Source organism: Homarus americanus, unplaced genomic scaffold (assembly GCF_018991925.1).
Source record: "Homarus americanus isolate GMGI-L3 unplaced genomic scaffold, GMGI_Hamer_2.0 scaffold50924, whole genome shotgun sequence".
NCBI classification, from domain to species: Eukaryota; Metazoa; Arthropoda; class Malacostraca; order Decapoda; family Nephropidae; genus Homarus; species Homarus americanus.
In genome coordinates, this window is record NW_024718094.1 from 5797332 (window position 1) to 5818395 (window position 21064).

The 21064-nt window shown below is 37.3% G+C and overlaps 1 protein-coding gene across 9 annotated transcripts in view; it reads right to left on the minus strand.

Annotated features, from left to right (window-relative positions):
• Positions 1-752: 752 nt before the first annotated feature.
• The window catches only part of LOC121859161 (fibrillin-2-like), a 76237-nt gene continuing 55925 nt past the window's right edge, over positions 753-21064 (minus strand). For 7 of the 9 annotated variants that reach the window (XM_042355905.1, XM_042355899.1, XM_042355902.1 and 4 more), the window contains 11 exons: positions 18329-18571; positions 16301-16423; positions 15439-15579; positions 13970-14161; positions 12074-12211; positions 11751-11908; positions 10539-10638; positions 9831-9942; positions 9463-9605; positions 6633-6762; positions 753-2476 (listed from right to left, as the gene is read on the minus strand). In XM_042355905.1, the coding sequence (XP_042211839.1) occupies positions 2068-2476; positions 6633-6762; positions 9463-9605; positions 9831-9942; positions 10539-10638; positions 11751-11908; positions 12074-12211; positions 13970-14161; positions 15439-15579; positions 16301-16423; positions 18329-18571 (1889 nt within the window). In that variant the 3' untranslated portion in view covers positions 753-2067. The remainder of the gene's footprint in view (positions 2477-6632; positions 6763-9462; positions 9606-9830; positions 9943-10538; positions 10639-11750; positions 11909-12073; positions 12212-13969; positions 14162-15438; positions 15580-16300; positions 16424-18328; positions 18572-21064) is intronic. The other 2 variants (XM_042355901.1, XM_042355904.1) reach the window with 2 other exon arrangements.

Genomic DNA, 21064 nt, shown 5'->3' on the forward strand with positions numbered 1-21064 from the left:
TACGAAGCAAAGCATAAAGTCAGAAACACTCCTAAAATTCCCCTAAATCGCCCTTGAATCACTACTGTATATATATCATACATATACACTAGAACTCTTAAATCACTACTTTAATGTGATACAGGTTTTACTTGAGATTTTTGTTTTTAGCTCATAAAATTCATAGAAATTACCCGGCCAGAATATAATTTACATTGCTGGAATTCTTATAAGATAGTGATTAATTTAAATATAAACAAGCTAAAATTTGCATTAGACATACAAATTTTAGATCTAATTTAAGAATTTTATTAGAGAGAGCAAAAATTTTATCTTTTGTGCAAAATGTATGACGTTTATATTCAAATTATTCGCTGTCTTGCAAGGGATCCACCAATGCCAATTATATTCTCCTAACTTTAGTCTGAGATATTATTTATTATTAAACCTGTATGCCTAGTGCTTTTCCCCAAACGTTTCTCGGGAAGGTGGGAGGTGGGGGGGAGGGAAGGGTGACAGTGACATGTTTGACAGTTGGCGCCTGTGGTGTGAAGTATTTAATTGTTAATTTATGTCCTTTAGATTGAGTTTTTGTTTTTTGCTTATAAAATTTCATAGAAGTGACCAGGGTGAATTTAATTTGCATTGCTGGAATTCTTATAAGATCGTGATTAATTTGAATGTAAACATAGAAGAGATCACTGAATTGGCTGAGTACTTCCTCAGCTTATCAGCTGATGTTCAAAACAAAATGTGATTTTCGTAAGGATTTCGTAAATCAGTTTTTTTTTTTGTTAACCGAATTGAAGATTCTTATGGAAGGTAATTCGTTAACCGAGGCGTTCGTTAACCGAGGGACCACTGTATTTGTCTTATGTGTACAGTATATGTAAGTTTGTGCACCAATCAAACAGAGGAGTACCAACTAAATCCCAAGACAAACTTCTCCCCCCAATGAGGCATTGCAAATTAAAGTTGACTAAAATTCCCTTCAGAATCACAGTAGCTTATACCTTTTCCAAAGCCTTAGGTCAGACACACACATCAAATAAAAACCACCATATAACATCATTGAGTTTAGGAATGGGGTTAAGTTGTTAAGGCCTCACATACCATCTCTCCAACCGTTCACAAACTACATAATTAAGTACAGTCATCCACTGAGCAGTGCCTAAAATATTTAAAAAGTATGGAGGGGTTGGTACATCACTTCCAACAGGCCTGCTCATTCTGCATAGTTAATCTGCAAAATGATGCTTTATAACAGAATCATAAAAGAGTCAATAACTGCACTTGTTAATGTGATGATACAGACCCCTGGCCTTCAGCCATAATTGGTAACTCTCATTAAAGGGAAGGATCAACAAATTTTCAAATTTGTTCAGTCAATCATGTCAGGGTTTTCAACCCATACTCTTGTTTGGTTAAATTTGAGCTGCTTGGGCCAGGTATCAAGTTATAAATACACCTGTACTTGCACATCAGTTAATAGAACAACAAATGATTTCTTATATTCTGTACTTAAAACTAAATGTGAAAAAAAAAAAATCTGCAATACAATGACACTACTTTAATAATAATAGTGTGGGCAATAATACAGTAACAACCTTTATGAATAGAAACTACTTTTATAAATACAATCCTGTGAAAAGATAATTTTGAAAAGAATAAAAAAATTTAATTCTAGTTCGATTTTCTTTTTGCTGAAAATTTTTAAGAGATTAAAAACACTAACTCTACTAAAGGGACTGTATAATTTTTTTTTACTGACTCTGTGAAGATGTTTTTTTTGCACGTACCTGTGCTGTACTGTACTGTACTAAAATTGAAAGTCATTATCAACACTAGACTGCATATACCGATTATAGGCGTAATAAACCTATTTATGTATCATACAGTCAACTATTAAATTATATGATAATTTACAGCGAACATAATCCTGACTAAGACAAATGTACTCTTTAGTACATATCACCTAATTTACAATTTATCCATACATATTCTTTCTCAGTTCCAATTTCTCTCTCATAACCCAATCCAACTTAAAGCATACATCAATACCTTACCTTACAAGGCTAAGAATAAAAATTAGAAATCATACTCGGACACATAAACCAATAGCTTTGCTACGGCTGATCCACCATATTTTCCCTTCTGGTATAACTGCATGTTTAGTGCAAGCTGTATCTCCTGTGGACCAGATATTGGCTTTACAAGAGATATCACTGCCTGATTAAATGAAGTTCGCTTGAGGTAGAAAAACTCTCTGGTGGCAGCTTCAACTCCTACTGGCGCCCTAGAAGACTCCAACTCCAACTCGAATTGCACTGTTGTAGATGACCAGAGTGGCCCCCTCATGGTAAAGAGGTCCACCTGCCCCAATGATGGTAAAGACATGTTGCTGACCAGTGGCAGGAAGTTGTAGGAGTAGCTGAGTGGCTTACGATGACATGCTTCGTCATCTTCAAGGCAGTAGAGCGAGACCTTCTTGCACCGGCTGCAATAAGCATGAGAAATCTGCAGACAACATTTCAGGAGGGCAACAAGAAAACTACTTAAACACACTGTGACTATAAATCTGAATTTTATACCACAGAGATGAATAACTGTAGTTCTTGGGATTTTTACTGTTTAGTTCAACTTGGATTTTGTATTTCAGTCAAGTAGATACAGTGTTCATATTTTTAATATGTATCAGTAAAGATATATTGTAGCCAATTCAAAAAAATTATAAAGAATAGTTGCAGATTTCTCAAAATGTTAGGAGCTATGGCATTAGTTACTGTAATGTAGCTTGGAAAAAACATGCATAACATTGTGATGGCTACAGTATTACTGTATGCCTATATTACTTGCTGACATGCTGTAAAAACAGAAAATATGCTTATAATACTAAAATGTGAGCTAGAGAGAAGTTAATATAAAGGTAAAACAATTAGGAATTGGTCATAAAGATTTGGAAAAAATATTTTTATTAGGTTAGAAAAATTTAAGTTTCTAGAAAATATGGGGCACTTTAAAAATTTAAATGCCCTAAAATGTACACCAAAACCGTTACATATTTATTAGTTTTGATGAACTTTGTCTCATTTTGAGGATAATTTATCATAGAATATACGGTAGGTGTGATTAAGAGGGAAGTACTATGGAATGCCAGGATGGATTTATGCCTGGATGCTCCTGCTTGACACAGTTGCTGAAGGTGATGAATTTATGGTCACAGATCCTGGCGCATGGTGGCAATATACTGACAATGCAGTATTTGATAGCATACCTTATGAAAGGCTAAAAATTAAACTGAAGGAGTACAGAATTCAAAGGAATATCCTGACATGGATTGGAGACTTCCTTGAAGACTGAAAACAGTGTGAGGCGATTAACAGCATGAATTAATTGTGAGTACCCGAGACACATTGTTTATTTCCTTCATGCTATTCACTGTATAGGGAATTTTGATTTACCGCTAGATTTTATGGAACCTAACCCTTCTGTATATTGGGGATGACTGTACATTACAAATATAAACCCTCTATCTTTCCCCCTGGGGAGTCTGAGATGCCTGGTGAGGTTAGAGGCTTGGTGTGAAGTGGCTAGGGTGTCTGCATGTAAACTTGCTCTTTTTGAGATGCAGGTGGCAGGTTAAACTAAATGTTACAGTGTGGTATGAGAACGAGTTGTGAGGTGGTAGATGCATGCTGTGACCTTGTTGTGGGTTCATTTGGCTGGTGTGGCATCAGGATACTGCAGCAGTGCCAACAAACTTGTCCGCTGGGGAGCTTGGTGTGGTAGTCCCTACGGTGACCAACACCTTCCACCAACCCGACCTTGTCCCATTGCTTGGTGACTGAGTCCTAGATAAAGGCATGAGAGCCTATCTGAGTGGCGGGTGGCTGTGTGAGGCGCTGTTTATTATTGTTCAACCTTATGCTTGCTGTGAGCTGCTTAGTGTTACAGTGTCACACTCATCAGCTTAGTCTTGCCACCCTAGTGCAAATGGAAGTGAAATAAAGAATAACCATGTAGTACTGTATCTGGACTGGGGATCAGCCATCTGGACAGTATTGCAGAGTTCCATAAGCCTGCAGTCGAAGCTCTTGTTGTCTAAGTTACCACCCTTACTAGTCTTCATAATAAAATGCTCCACCTATTTGACATAGGCCTCAGCATGACAGTTGATTTGGAGGTAGTGAGGTGATAACACATCATGGTTGATGCAGCACCTCTTGAGAAACCTCCTAACATTCGAGCTTGTGAGCCAAGGTCCCCTATCGGAATGAGGTCTGACAGGGACACCAACCTGAGTAAAGAACCCACGTAGTAGCCAGATGGCAATCTTTGACATCGTGTACCTACCATATTAACTGGCATGTGGTCACCCCAAGAGGCATTCGGAATAGAGCAGGTAATGCCTCCCAGTGTAAGTGAAGAGGTCAGCAGAGACATCCTGCAATGCCAGCAAAATATGGCAAGCATTGCAAGCTTGAACAGTGTTGGTGTTGTCACTCACAATGCCAGGATACCAGACTGTCTGCCTAGCTCTGTGTTTCATCACTTCGATGTCTCTGTGTGAGGATGGGATGATAAGGCAAGCTCTATGGAGAACCAGTTTTCCTGCAATCTCATGCTTCCTGTTCTTGGGAAATCCAGTGTCATCCTGGGATGTGGCTTCACATATCTCCTAGAAGTGATCTCTTGGTGCACCATGCTGTCCAATATATTTTTGGCATCTACTCTCCAGACGAGTGGTATCATGCATGGCATATGCAGGGCAAACAGCTGGGTCTCCTCACGAAGGTGGATACTCATGTGTAGGTCCGTCATCGTCAGTAATCTGGTGCCTTTGTGGAACTCCTTCCGGAGTTTCGGGCGGTCTCGATCCACCTGCGAGTACTCGGTTCTAGGTTCACGTGTGGTGGTTGGTGGTGAAGGTTGACTGAGGTGCAAGTTGAGATGCTTTGGGTATTCGAGTGGGATGAGGTGGAGAGATATCGTGTCACACTAGGACACATCGACAACAGCATTCTAGAACACTCTCCAAGGCTCATGGTTGCCTGGAAGTATCCCACTGGCATCAGCTTCCTGCTATTCACCTCAAGAACCTCCTCGTACCATTACGGTGTTACCTACAAGGTCAACATTGGTGTTGTAAACAGATTCTTTGTTGTGGCACAATGCACCTGTGTTGGTGAGTTTTGGTGATGGGAGCTAAGAGCTACTTCCTGACCTGTTGATACCTCACTCCTGGAGTTATGATTGTTACCAGATGCTCATTGAAGCACGCTTCACATAGCTCCACATCGTTGGCCAGCTCCTTAAGGGCAGCTTAAAAGTCTCCCCTTTCATGTTGTCATCTCTCCTCAAATCTGGTTCACTGTCAGCATGCAGTTGTCCTCCACACCGATAGCACGTACTAGCATAGCTCGCAACAAAAGGGTGAGGCAAGGCGTAAGGTATACTATCTGGGTCCTCGCTGGCTGGCTATGCAGGTTCAGTAGTTCCTTTTAGTCAGCCCAGACACAAAACCATAACTTGAATTCATGTACTTTTTTCTTGCAGAGGGTGGTAAACCTATGGAACAGTCCACCAGTTCAAACCGTGGAAGCGAAAACAGTACTTGGCTTCAAAATAGCCCTGAACATGTCTGTCAAGAATGGTAGACAAGTCCTACATGAGCCAATGGCCTCCTTTCCATGGCATGGCCACCTCTAGTTAGGGTGGCTGCCTGGTAAATTTTCTTCTTCTTCTTCATTATCATTACAAGAATTAGGTCTTAGTTATCAGGTAGTAGAAAAATTAGGTCTTGGCTATTAGTAGGACAATTTGGTCATAGCTATCATTAATAGAAGTGGGTCTTGGCCACATGGTAGTAGAACAAATAGGTTTTGGCAATAAGCAAAAGCAATTAAGTATTGGCTATCACAAATAGTACAATTAGGTCTTGACTATAAGACAGTAAAACAATTAAATCTTGGCCATAAGGTGGTAAAATAACAAGGTCTTATCCAGCCAAAAAGGAATCCTGAATTACATTATGAGGGAGCCTTTCCTCTTGTTATTAATAGCCTGTCTGTCTGACTGCACACTGTGAATTACTGTTATACCATCACTGCTAACTAACTTTTCAAAGTAAATATTTCTCTATTTCTTTTATTGTCTTCCCTACCAATAACTCAGTCTTTTTCATGCTTTCTTACTTCCCCTTTCCTGATTGATAGCCATCATGTTTTCTATATGTTCTCATTTCTTAGTTCTAATAAATAGCAACTGATTCACTTATATTACCCAGACCACAATATGAAACACAGTACATATGGTTTAAGGATATGGCAATGATCATTAGATGAAATGTGCAGTGGACACACCTCGAGTACCGGACACCTGAGTAACGACACATCTGAACAATATTACGAATATTGAATTTTTTTTAAATGGGATTTGTTATTCTCAACTTCAAAATACTGTGCAGTATAATAAAACTTGGTGTTTCTTTTATTAATAATGGCAATAAATGTGCAAATAATCAAAATAAATATAATTGCAAAACAAAGTCTTAGTACACTAATAAAAGTCATGCTTTGGATAAATTTGTAAGTATTAGTTTTCCTCATTTGTATATACAGTAATTTACTACAGATACCTGTAAAGATACTCACTTCTTATGACGAGTGTCACGAACGTAGTTATTAGGACAAGTGATGCTATTACACTTGTGTCCACCACGGGTATTGACGCAATGTTCATTTTCCCCCCGACACACGTTTCCTGTCTCACACTCATTAATATCTGTAAGATAAGATTTCAAGATTAATGTAAGAATGATTTATCAATTTTTCAATCTATAATCTTGTCTGTACAGAAGTCTCCTACAAATCTTTTAGGCTCAGTAAAAAAAATGTGTTAAATTGTGCAATCCATAAATAGAGTTTGTGTAATTAAAACACAAGTGAGAATCACCTAAAAAAAAAAATTTTCAACACAGAACAGCATAATCTGCACAACATACTGCTTTAGTCTTCCTCCCATACCTTGTACACCTCTAGTGGGAGGCCATTAGGTAAATAAGGTAACAAGCCTCAGTAATATATAAATCACGTGACAGGACTGCCAAGATGACCAGGAGCCAAACACTAATGAATTGCAGGATAAGGGATTGGTAAGGTGATCTGGTCATTAATTAGTCCATAGTGAAAAGGTGTGTGGTAGGGTGAGCTGAAATGAGGTAACAATCCCCTGGGGGGGTTGTTGTCAAGTCACTGAGGTATGTAGATGTGCTTCAGGATGCCTGGAGGTGACCTGTCTCAGGGTCACTGCTCAAGCTCAGGCTGGTTGACCTTTAGGCCTTCAGAAGACTACATATTTTTTTTTTTTTACGGGGATTAGCCCACCGGGCACAGGTCACTGACCCACATCAGGGCCGGGGGCGAAAATGTAGTAATAATAATAATAATAATAATAATAATAATAATAATAATAATAATAATAATAATAATAATAATAATAATAATAATAATAATAATAATAATAATAATTCATAGTAAATAAAATTTATAGTAAAAAGTAAAATAAAATATTAATGGTAATAATAATAATAACAAAACTGTGATAATAATAATAAACACAAAGAAATGCAAGAATGAAAAAAATCAACAGTGAGAAATGCTATATGTATGTTGTTTTGTCATGTAATAGAAACAATTGAGACCCTACAATTGTGTGTAAATGAGGCAGAAAGTTAGATCAGCAACCTGGGACTTGGTCACAATTTTCGTGATGCTATATGGCAGCAGGGTCTTCCGTTAGACAACACATTATGCTGCCAATATCTTCCCAGGCGGTAGTACCTCCCTGTTCGGTAGCTGCCTACTACCTCATAAAGTTTCTGAACAGTGAGGCTGGTCCATTATCCTCTTTCAAACTGTGTGAAAACCCTATAGTGGATGTCAATATTGGCAACCTAGTTACTGCACACTTGAACTCTGCCAAAGCATTAGTCGATAAGTTATTGCTTCCAAAAATTGTAAATCAGGAATTTCATCACCAAATAGGCTAAAATAACTTCTTGAAAATACCTTCTTTTACCTGTAGTATTGTATGTGTGTGTGTGTGTGTTTGTGTGTGTGTGTAGATACACACACACACAAAACACATTTAAATAAATAATAATTGGAAAATTATCTCACAAATAATCAGAAACAAATTTATTACAAATGTGAGTCTACCCTCAAGTTCATGCTCTATTAAAAGTAATAGAGTACAGACTTAAGTAGACTGTCACATTTTTAATAAATTTGTTTCTGATTATTTGTGAGAGTATTTTCCCATTATTATTTATTTGTATGTGTTTTGTGTGTGTGTATCTACACAGACATACTGGTATCTAAAATACAGGTAAAGGAAATTACTGTTTCTAGAACGTGTGGCTCCCTGTCCCAGCCACAAAAATGCTGGCAACTTTAAAACTACCCACAGACATTCTTGGGTACCTCCCGGTTGTCAACCGAGAAATGCGAAGTAAAAATCCGCAAACTTGGGGGGCATGCTGTATTGGAATTTTCTGATGAAAATAGAGGGTCCGGACCCACTATGACCCCCCTGGATCTGCTCTTGTAATCAGACAAGAATAGATAGATAGCCAGGCACAAAGAATGAGGTACTATGGAGGCAGGCAGTTTGTCAACAAGGAAGAGACCACTCCCCGTGACCCCACTTGGACTTACCCAACATTAGTTTATGCCCAAGTAACCCACTGCCACATCGCAGTTAATCCATCAAACAGACTGCGCCGAACTTGGCCCGTAACCTCCAAGTTAAAATGTTTATATAATCGAGTACAATTATTTCTACTTACTGTATTTCACTGTTAACTTTTTGTAGTTACTTACTCTTAGGTGATGAAAGAATACTGATTTGTGTGTGAAGATTATTCTCTTAATATATATTGCTTTACTCACCATAAACTGGCTGCATCTACCTGAACTGCAAGCCACATTAAATAGAATTTCTCAATCCCTCTGCAAGCCGCACAAAGACATGGTTCGGGCCGCGGGTTGCCCATGCCTGCTTTACAGCCAGCCAGGTGAGGGTGCAGGGGTGGATGTTTTTGAAGAATCAAAGGGGAAAGACTTACAGTACTTATTATTGGATGTATCTACAGATCTGCCAACTGTAGCTTATTAAACCAAAGGAACTTATAAGTCATAATTGACAATGCAATGGCACTCAACCCTAGCCACCTCCTTGTCATGGGAGACTTTAACTTTGGTGACATTGATTGGAGAAATGAAACTAAGCCACTACGCAGTAGTCTCTCGATAGCCAAGGCACATCATCGTAACGTCACTCAATCAAGACGAGATATATTCTTAATTATTTGGTAGAGGTAAAAATGAACATGGTATTGACAGAGAGGCAAGGGACCATAACCAGATTTTGGTAAGTTTACAATGTATCAAAGAATGTGCACTTTAACTTATATGAATTCACCTTTACAGGTACGGCCATCAGTTGCCAGCCTGTACCCATCAGGGCATGAGCACTTGAAGGATCCTGCCATGTTGACACAGATTCCAATGCATAGTCGTCCACGTCCTCGGTATTCTTCACACTCATTTACATCACTGCATGTCCTGTCAAAAGGGCAGAAATATATAAGGAAAGTGCACTTTTTAAAGAAGAAAAATAAAATCCCTCAAGTATCCCCATTAAAGATACTACTGTAAATACAGGTACTCCACAAAAATGTTCCCGCAAATGAGTGTACAGTTGGTAGTGAGGTGCGGCACACTGATACTGTACATATGAAGGCAGGACTCGAACTGAGATTGAGAGTCTGAGCATGTTGTGTTCTGTACCTGTTGTCTCTGGCCAGGTTGTAGCCTGCCCTACAGGTGCACTGATGGCTTCCCCATACATTGATGCAGTTGTGATGACAGATCCCTGGAATCTCAGCACATTCATCCACATCTGTAATTAGCTTTTCTTAATAACAATATTAAAGTTACAAAGTTAATAAAAAATAAGATGAAATACCAATTTTTACCACAAAGCATTACAGTAATTTCTAATACAACTAATATTATTTCCTTCAAGATTATCACTAATAAGAGAGAATTACAAATAAATATAAAATAATTGTAAGCTGACAGTAAACTAAAAATACTTTTCCTCACACTAGTTTGAATCTAGATTGCTGTAAAATACTGTACAGTATATGGTAGATCATTTTGAGATGACTGATCATTCCTGCAGATGAAAAGTATCACTTCCTTCTATTATTTCATACCATATCATCCAAAATAATATACTGTACTGTACCCAGGAAACAACAAACATGAGCTACAAAAATAAGCTTTATCCACAAGGATTTTGTCTATAAATACAGTAGATACAAGACAAGTGATGAAAACAGATACCCTTCCATCACACAAGTGTCACCAATGTCAATTTGAGCCACAATGCAGTTAACTATTTACAGACTTCATATGCATAAAATATATTACCAGTAATAGCTTACAAAAATTGTTGCTGTATTAGCCAAAATTAATTTTTTGTCTTCTCACCTACACAAGTACGGCCATCATTAGATTGTTTGAAGCCTTTTTTACAGTTACAGCGATAGGATCCTTCCGTGTTCTCACAGACCGCATTACTTGCACATACCTAATGAAAGATAAAAAGCTTTATAATATCACAAAATACAGCAAAAATTATATAAAACCATTTCTATTTTCATTGTATGTACAACCTTTATACAGTACAAGAAGGAATAGTATACAGTACATGTACAGTCAGCCAAGGATCCAGCGACCCCACCCTAGCTCTTGTACTTGCAATTTTATCTGGTAATAGTACTTGATGAAGGGAGGCTGTATGTAAGGGGATTGTGATTGGTGGAGAGATTTTAGTAAAACAGTAGACTGCGGATTCCATGTACCCACGATTTTTACTCTGCAATCAGTTTTATGTATCTGCAGGTTAGTGCAGTGTCTATCCCTCCACTCACCCAATTGCTACTCTGATAGTCGAATCACTACAGATAAATTTGAGCATAGAATAATGCTGTGTCCTTTCATTTCGATGAGGCAATGATGATGAGAACACAAATACAAGTGATACCCAGTATTTCAAGCAACGGTCACAAACTTATGAGGTAAAATCATATTTGTTTGATTTTCTATTATCTGGTTTGCTGTGGGGCAGAGGCAACTCACATCAGCATGTGCCAATCACCACTAAACTAAGGTGATATGGTGGCCCCCCCCAAAATTACACAGTCACTCTCAACCTATAACACCTTTTAAGACAACGTGGTTGCATCATCACTATCCACAACCAGGCTATCGTTCAATGGCTGGGGATTTTATGCCCCACTGTGTTCAAGTGGATCCATCGCTGGCAGGAGACCGGGGATGTTGTTATCACCAGTCTTGGCCGCGTGATCCAACAATTCTAAGTTTTTTTGGGGTGCTGGGGTAGGAATTCCTATTTGCTGCTTACTTGAGCTTACTGAATATCAGTTTCAAGTCTCTTGCAAGGAAATGGCAGCTTGAAACCCTAGGTGAATGCATTGCAGGAAATTGCAGGGAAGCTGAGAGGCCTTACCACGACACATGCAAGATTAATATTCCTTTACAGTACAGTACTGTAGGAATTAGATAGGCAAATAATAGAGTATTGTTTTAAGCATAAGGCAGGACAAAATATACTTGAAAACTTAGAATAAAAAACCCTAATTATATTACTAAAGATTTTTTGTGTTGGTTTATACATACACTTCCATAGTAAGCTTCACATTCATTAACATCTTGACACTGTCGTAAGCTGTTATGCCTGAAGCCAGTAGGGCACTGGCAAATGTACCCTCCCTGTCGATTAGAACACTCTTGATTTCCTGTACACTGATGAGTCCCATCAGCACACTCATCAACATCTGTACGCAGCAAAAGTACTTAGATATTTAGACAATCCTATATTTCTAAATAATGATTATAAGAGAGAAACTTCAAATTGCTAGGTACTAGAAACATCCATACTTTTACAATAGTGTACTGCACTTATTACAGATTAAATTCACTGATAATTCAAGTTTACATACCTATACACTGAGTTCCAAACTCATTCATCTTGTAGCCAGCTCCACAGTTGAGGAGAGGGTGACAGTTAAAGGACCCAATAACATTAATACATCGTTCATTTCGCTGGCAGGGTATTCCTTCAGCACACTCATTTATGTCTACAAAAGGGATAAAAATAAGTGAAGGTAAAACAAAGGAAGTTTTGTATCACAAATCCCCTAGAGGTGCCTCTATTATGTACAGTATTCCCATTAGGAATTAGGAATAAAAAAAATGCTTTTGTAATATTTAAGTCCCTCATTTGGGAGGAAACAGGAATATTGTACACATCAGTGACACCTATTTGAACCATCTTGATATTGTTGACAGTATACTTTTAGCATCAAACCAATTAGAATGACAAACATGAATGCAAGAGTTAGAAGAAGCAAATAATAGAGTATGACTGAAAATAAACTTCATAAAAAATAATGGTGAATTAGTTATTGAATTTCAGGCCTAAAAAAAGGCAACAATTTAACTTTACAGGAAATTGTGATATTACAGTTTGTACTGTACTGTATACCTATTTAAACCATCTGACAACACATGGGTATCTGTATACCTAGTACAAAAACATGGGTTGCAGGAACACAAGTTTGTACTTGGGACATACATACTTACTAAATTTAAAGGGAGAGGAATTTAATTAACCTTCCTCCAAAAAAGTGCGAAAGGTACTAGTGGCATTATATATCACCAAATGGAACAAAATGTTACCATACATCACCATACCTAATCCCATTCCAAAGCCACTAAATGTGCCAAGTTCTAATTTGAGGATGTTGAACTAATTATCATTAGCTCTTGTCATGAAGCAGCATCCTCCCCCACCAACACAAATAATCAACATACAGTATATCGGGTGACATCCAACTTAAACATTTCCCATCTGGACGATTGTCTTTTTTAATATGATTTTTTCCATCCCACTTTGACAATCAGGTTAGTTCAGGCTATGTTTGGTTAGGTTAGATTAAGTTACATTGCCTAAAACAGACAATCATCCAGGTGATATGTGAATAATGTGATCATATATTTGTGCCAGCTGGGTGATACGCACCAACATTAGTTGCAAGTACAAAACAACAAAATTACTTAAAAACTTATGTAAACAGTTACCATTACTTACAAAAATACATTTATCACTTTTTTTTTCTTTTTTAACTTCATTGGAATTTCATGATGTTTAACCATTTGTGGATACAGAGTTGACATGAATATGTGCAATGCATTGTGATAACCATATGAAAATCAGTTAAGTAAGATTAAAATAAAAAGCTTAAGTGCTCTTGGAAAACTAAATAAGCTCCTGTCTGAAAAGTAAATTACAGTAAAACCTTCCCAATACTGGACTAGTTCATGTAAACCTTGTCCGTTAAAAGGAGGTTTCCCTTTATGGGAGGGTTTTCTTTTTCCATCCACATCAAAATGTCCATCTCATATTATACAGTACTGTATACTGTACAGAAACTAAAGTTACCTTACTTAAGGGAGCTCAGTACTTGACAAACAACACTTTTTTTTTAGTACAATACATACATAGCTTGTATGTAGGCAAAAAACTTTCTTTAAAAGGCTTGACTTGTGAAGTGGTTCAGAACCTAATCCCCTATAATGACCTTGTTCCTATGGAAAAATGAGTTGGGGTTCTGATAACCTTACGAACTGCCCCATCAGTCCCTAACCTGCTTGTTAACTGGGGTATTCATGTACAAGGTCTGAGGATTTAGAGTGGCAGGGGACAAATTATAATTGAAGAAAAATAGATCAGCAATTGAGATCCTTGATTGCTATCAGTGAGGAAAAAAGTCAAGAAAACATTAGTTTTTAAAATATTCACAATATTTACTAAAAATATATACAGCATTACTCACCTTCACATTCTCCATTAACAGGCTTAAATCCAGAATTGCAGGTTAACTCAACACAAATACCATCATGGTTAAGCATTTGAGATGAAGGACAGGACTTCTTCCTGCATCGGAATGACCCTTTGAGGTTGACACATTGATATTTGGGACCCAACTGGTCACAATAATGTGTTTTCAGTTTACATTCGTCGTTATCTGTACATGCACAAGATAATTAGTTGAAAGTAGAAAGTTACCAGGTACAAATGAATCAAAACAAAAGAAGTGAAATGTAAAGGCAGTTTTAGTAATAAACGTGTTAATTGCATGCAAAAGTTAATAAACATAAAGGACCAAGCCAGGAATCCCATTTTATGGCCAAAACAAGAACTGTGCAGATCAACTATAATACAGTACAAATAATGAATATAAATAAATACTGTATGTTGGTGGTGTGTTTCTCACACACACACACACACACACACACAGGAATTAAGACAACACGCATCCAGTGAGGGTCTTGGTGTGTGACTACCTGGATCAACTTATGAAGAGCTCATAACAGGGAATCTTTTCTGCATATAATATATCATATTTTCTTTATTTCTAAGTCACATTAGTGTTGAAATGATTTTTATACATCTTTTATAATTTTATTACATGTAACAATGACACCATGCATTACCCTCTCCCTAAGGCAGGGAGAGGAGCGGTAAAGACCGTAGAGACCCTCGCGGCCAGTATAGTGGAAGCTGTAAGACGCAGTACACAATCTCCCTTGCACTCCATTCAACCCATAGTGCAATCCGTGTTGGTTAAACCCTCGTACTGTAGTTTAAGGGATATGCATACCTAATGTTGTTACACATGTACATATACAGTAGTTATTTATACTATATGTACAGTACTGTATTTTGCACACTTTGGAAACCGGCAAGAAAAACTCGCGAATTCTGCTTTCTCGTGTGGTCCATTTTAGCTAACCCTGGCGAACTTTAAGGGAATAATGTAGATTTCACATTTCAACATCCTCATTTCATCCACAGTTGTTTCAAGATCCCTCAATTGAGATCCAGTACTGTACATTACGTGCAAGAATTTTGTTAGCATATTAATTTTAAAGCCAAGCTTCACAAGAATAGATCAGTGATTTCTTATTTCTTTCTAGTAAATGGCCCATTTATTTTCTAATCGTTCAAACAATACTCTTGACATTTAAAACAAACTCATTACTGTCTTCGGGTACATTTATAACATGTATGTTTATCAATTTATATGACTGAAATTTAAGCCATTTTATTTTTAATGTGTATGCATATACAGTACTGTCCTAATACTGTACTGTACTGCCATTTAAATATTTTAGCAATAAGTGGTTTATCCTAACATTCTAATCACACAAAATCCACACGTTCCATTTACAGGAGATATTAGAACAAATTTGAATATAACACTGTACACTACATCAAATGTGTTTATTAAGATCATCTCACCATCACATTCTCCCGTGTTGTGGTTGAGGGTGTAGCCTGTACCACACCCTGCAATACGTATACAAGCGAAGGATCCAATAGTGTTGTCGCACCGTTGAGTTTCGGTACACGAGTGTAACCCAAGCTGGCACTCATTCATATCTGTCGAAATTTAGTCAGGCCATAAACACACTACGCAACAATGGATGATCATGTAAAATCTGGGAAATATTCAAATTAGTTGAAATTTCTCGCAATACTGTACTCTATTAAATTATTTTAATTTGCTGTAGTAACATGAGACAACAAATCCTGTAAAAACAAATTTACTAATTCAAGCTGACACTGAATCAAGGGTAACACACACTGAAAGAAACAATAATGGAAATTTTTTCAAGAAGGCTACTAACGACAGTAACATGTTGACTAAATGTAAAAAAAAAAAATTTGAAGACTAGATAGTGACTGAGGATTTTACCATCTCCCTATCAATAAGGTATTGATTTGTAAAAAAAATATTTTGTATAACATTATTTTGTAAGTATGTAGAAAATTAATTTATCTTATTCACTTTACTCTTGGATTTTATCTCACATTTTTGTTTCTTGTTATTCGACCATAAATCTTTCTTCCCTCTCTCTATTCCCCCTTTAGATCATATTACCCCTTAGCTGCATTTATCCTAACTTGTACCTGTACAGGCATCTTCCACCTTGTTTGAGTTTCTCCCTTATTTCTCTATTTCCCTCTCCCTTGCATTTTCACCCCCATATGATTTTTTCCTTATACTGTACTATATTGGTATTTTTTCTCATACCTTGTTTACATTTTCCCCATATCTAAATTCTCCATTTTCTCTAACATTTCCATTATTAATCCTTACCTTCACATTTCTGGTCTGATTCATCCCTGGAGAAGCCAACTTGACACTCACACTGGAAGGATCCTGGAGTGTTATTACACACCTCTTCTTCATCACATGGTCGAGTCGCACACTCGTCAACATCTGAATACAGTGACATCACAATTACCTTACATCCTTTGACCAGACCCCAATTTACTTAACGGTTCTGTTTCAGAAAAACCTTTTGTATAGGCTGACAATATGAAAGCCAAGAAATTTTTCTACATGGAGGGAATCTTAAAATGCCACAAAATGTAAAAACATGTTTTTTTACAGTACACTATGAATATTAATCGATAATAAATATAATAAGTGAAATACATGCAGTGCAGTACAGTAATAATGTTATACCTGTACTTAAAAGTGGATAGTATGAAATGCTAAGCCAACATCTATAATAATTACAGTACTGTACTGCAGTAATACACTTGACTTTCATTATATAATTGGAGATATGTTCCCTATAAATATAAATCAATCCAGTCAAAAAGTGTGTACAAAAATCCCATGCTCAATCCTTGTTGAGTTAATGCATCATCCTAACTTCCCACTGCTTTGTTTGCATGGAGCAATTGCCTTCTCAGCCATCAGCTGACCTTCCAAACCTCCATAGAAACTCTACACTTTCTGTTGGGGATTTTATATTTTAGACCGTCATTCCACACTTTGTCAAAGATCTTCATTACATCTCAGAGAGTTAGGTTACAATGGTTACCACTCGCTGCAGCTCTGGCTGTTTGCACATGCCAGGGCTATCGCTGTTGAGGTAGACTTCCCTTTCCTGAACCCAAATTGACTGCAATTGATTGTTACTCATTTCCAGGTGAATTACAAGACGATTATTGATGATTTATTCAAGAATTTTTCCAGATACCTTTAGGAGGGAGATTGGTCTGTCATTGAGTGAGTTGGCAGGATTTTTACCTCCCTCTCCCATTCCTGAGCACTTGATGCCCTTCCAACCTCTTAACTACATGATACAATTTCACCATAATTCCCATATTATTTAGTTATCATTTGGTACTGGGTTAATAAAACATAATTACAAAGTACAGCATAATCTCGATTTATGCGGATTTGGTTTACGCGTTTGGTCATTTACGCGGCACCTTGTCAGACCGACAATTTTTATTTACACGGTTCATTCTATCATTTATGCGGGAAGCGGCGCGGGCAGGGTGCGCACAAGGTCGCCCAGTCATCAAAACATTACCAAGTTCTTCACCTGGCACCCACCACAGCCAGCCCAAGTCAGTGATAGTGAGGATATGGACTTTGAGGGGTTTGACAAAGAGGCCTTGCAAGCCTCTGTGGTGGATAGTTATACAATAGATACAGGTGATACAGGTGAGGGCCAATAATATGCCCTCTGCCTCGGAATCAACCCCCCATCCCCATGTGCCCAGCCATCTTTTCAATAACGTAAGTGTTAAAAAACCTAATATTATTGATATTTCTCTTAAGTATTAATTGTGTGCATACCATCATAAAATTAAGATGTTATTTTTACTACAACGTACTATTGTGTCGGAAAAAGTGTAGTTTGGGGGTCGGCCCAGTCTCTATTTCAATTAATCCCATATGTTCTGTTACTTCGTTCACGCGTTTCTCGTTTTATGCGGACCTCCACGGGTTCAATTGACCGCGTAAATGAAGACTATACTGTAATCAATTAAAAAAACACACACACTTAATCCTAGATGAGTTATGGTGTGGTATCGAATTCCTGGTGGTTTGTTTACATAGTGTGGTCACAGCTGGTGCCTGCCTGTCTATTTGTTGTTGCATTGGTGTAACTCACAGAATGATTATGAGAAGGGATGAAGCTGTTTATGTAATGCAGAGCTTCTTTTTAAACAAATTCCATGTGATTTGATAATTGACAATGTCTTCTGGTATTTAACCAGTGAATTATTTTGACTCCATTGTACCACAAATCTGACAGCTCACACAAACAATTTCTAGATACTAAATTTATAATCTTTAATCCCAAGTTTGACAGCTTACCTCTGCATACACTTGAAAGTGAATCATACTCTGTCCCAGTTGGACACTGTGGACCAGACTGAGGGCGAGGAGGCAGGGGAGGAGGAGGAGGAGGAGGAATAGCGAAGGTGTTGGAGGTATTGATGGTGGCAGTAGCAGCACTGGGCTCAATTAAGGGGTTACACCTGTATCTACCCACAGTGTTGACACAAACCTCAGTGAGTTTATTGCAGAAATCATAACCCTCCTCACACTCATTGACGTCTGTGAGAGGGTAAGCATGATATAGTAGGTTTGTTAGTAAAAAAGCAAGGAAGTTACAATGTTAGTAAACAATTAAAAGGTACAGTACAGTACCATATGCAATGACATAAAGGGATATTACATGCTTATATTAATGTCTTGTAATTATTGCAAGTATTAGGTAACTAGGAGAAATGAGTTCATTAATTCAGAGTCCAGTACAATATCATCTAAAGAAATATTGCAAGATACAAAAATATATACAATCATAATTTAATTTCTCAACATTAATAATAATAATATTGTAATAATAAATCACGTATCACATGCAAATTAAATGAAAGAGCTAATAAGACAATTAAACAGCCACATATCCCTATAATAGGGATAAGGTAACATAGCCTTTTAAATATAAAGCAACAAGCAAATGTACCATACATAAACTACTGTAGATAAAACTACTAAAAACACTGCAAGCATTCATCATCATGAAGAACTTGGACACAATAAATCAAAACACAATACACAATCACACATACAGCCATGTTTTACCTACCCTTGACCCAGCACACTAAAGGACACAATCAACTAAATAAGCAATGGTGTGGTTGGCCTACGGAGACTGGTACATACTAAATACTCTTTATCTTTTATAATTAAAATATACATTGCATGCATATAAAGTATGTTGTGCAAATTTGGTAAGTAAATGTTGATCCTTAATATTTGGGAGGTATTTTCATAAAGTACAAGACCACAAAATCATGAAGCAGAGCACTGCTATTAAGGAATGAAGCTACCAACTGTTTACATCAGGAGTGATAGCAACAGGAACTTCAAAATTGCATCATTTGCAGTCCACAAATTATTAAATTTATTTATCTTATTTCATTATTTTATATTGTATTTCTTTTGAGATGCGGATTTGGTTTACGCGTTTGGTCATTTACGAGGCACCTTGCCAGACCGACAATTTTTATTTATGCGGTTCATTCCATCATTTACGCAGGAAGCGGCGCGGGCAAGGTGCACACAAGGTTGCCCAGTCAACAAAACATTTCCGAGTTCTTCACCCGCCACCCACCACAGCCAGCCCAAGTCAGTGATAGTGAGGATATGGACTTTGAGGGGTTTGACAAAGAGGCCCTGCAAGCCTCTGTGGTGGATAGTGATACAGGTCATACAAGTGATACAGGTGAGGGCCAATAATCTGCCCTCTGCCTCAGAACCAACCCTAGTCCCCGTGTACCCAGCCATCTCTTCTACTAAGTAAGTGTTAAAAAACCTAATATTATTTTTACTACAACATACGTAACATATTGTGTCTGGGTGAAGTATAATTTATTTATTTACTGAAGATATTTGTTTTTAGCTCATAAAATTCATAGAAATTACCCGGCCAGAATATGATTTACATTGCTGGAAATCTTATAAGATAGTGATTAATTTGAATATAAACAAGCTAAAATTTGCAGTAGACATACAAATTTTAGATCTAATTTAAGAATTTTATTAGAGCAAAATTTTTTTCTTTTGTGCAAAATACAGGTATATGACGTTTATATTCAAATTATTCGCAGTCTTGCAAGGAATCCAGCGATGTCAATTATATTATCCTGAACATTGTCTGAGGTATTATTTATTACTAAACCTAAAAACCTAGTGTTTTCACCCAAACATTTCTCAGGGAGGGAGGAGAGCCAGCGAGCGTTGGAAGGGGGGGGTTGAGTCCATTATTTGAATGGACATTAACCGGCGACTGTATTTCTCTTAAATATTAATTGTGTGTGCATACCATCATAAAATTAAGATGTTATTTTTACTACAACATACTGTACTATTGTGTCAGAAAAAGTGTAGTTTGGGGATCGGCCCAGTCTCTATTTCAATTAATCCCATATGTTCTGTTATTTCGTTTACGCGTTTCTCGTTTTATGCGGACCTCTACGGGTTCAATTGACCGCGTAAATGAAGACTATACTGTAACTGATTTATGGATTTTCAGGGAAGCCTTACTCTTTAATACAAATTACAGTCAACACATAACCAATATAAAAGGGTACTCAGGCCTCTGATCTCCTTTCCAATGCATTTCATAAAAATGATAGATATTGACAACTTCTTTTCACCCCATACCTGTTTAAGAGGATTTATTCAAATCAACAAATTATTATTTAGAGGTGTCCAGGGGATACTTGAAAATGATATACGGTATGTCTTTTCTTTGTCCTCTCAATGTAATGCCTCAAAGGGCATAGGAATATTTTGTAAAAAAATGTTGCTCTAATAAACCAATACACCAGAAGCTACAAAAACTACCTTTCTTATCACAGCCTTCAATCATCATCATCAGTGCTAATGTTTTATGACCATTTTCCATGCTTGTGTAGGTTAACAGCAATTACCTGATGGCAGTTGCTTGGTAAACATTGAATGGGATATCCCTTCTCCTCACTCACCATAGAAAAACTAGGGGCACTAGCCCAGAAAATGCAGCAGAGGCCAGGGGATGGG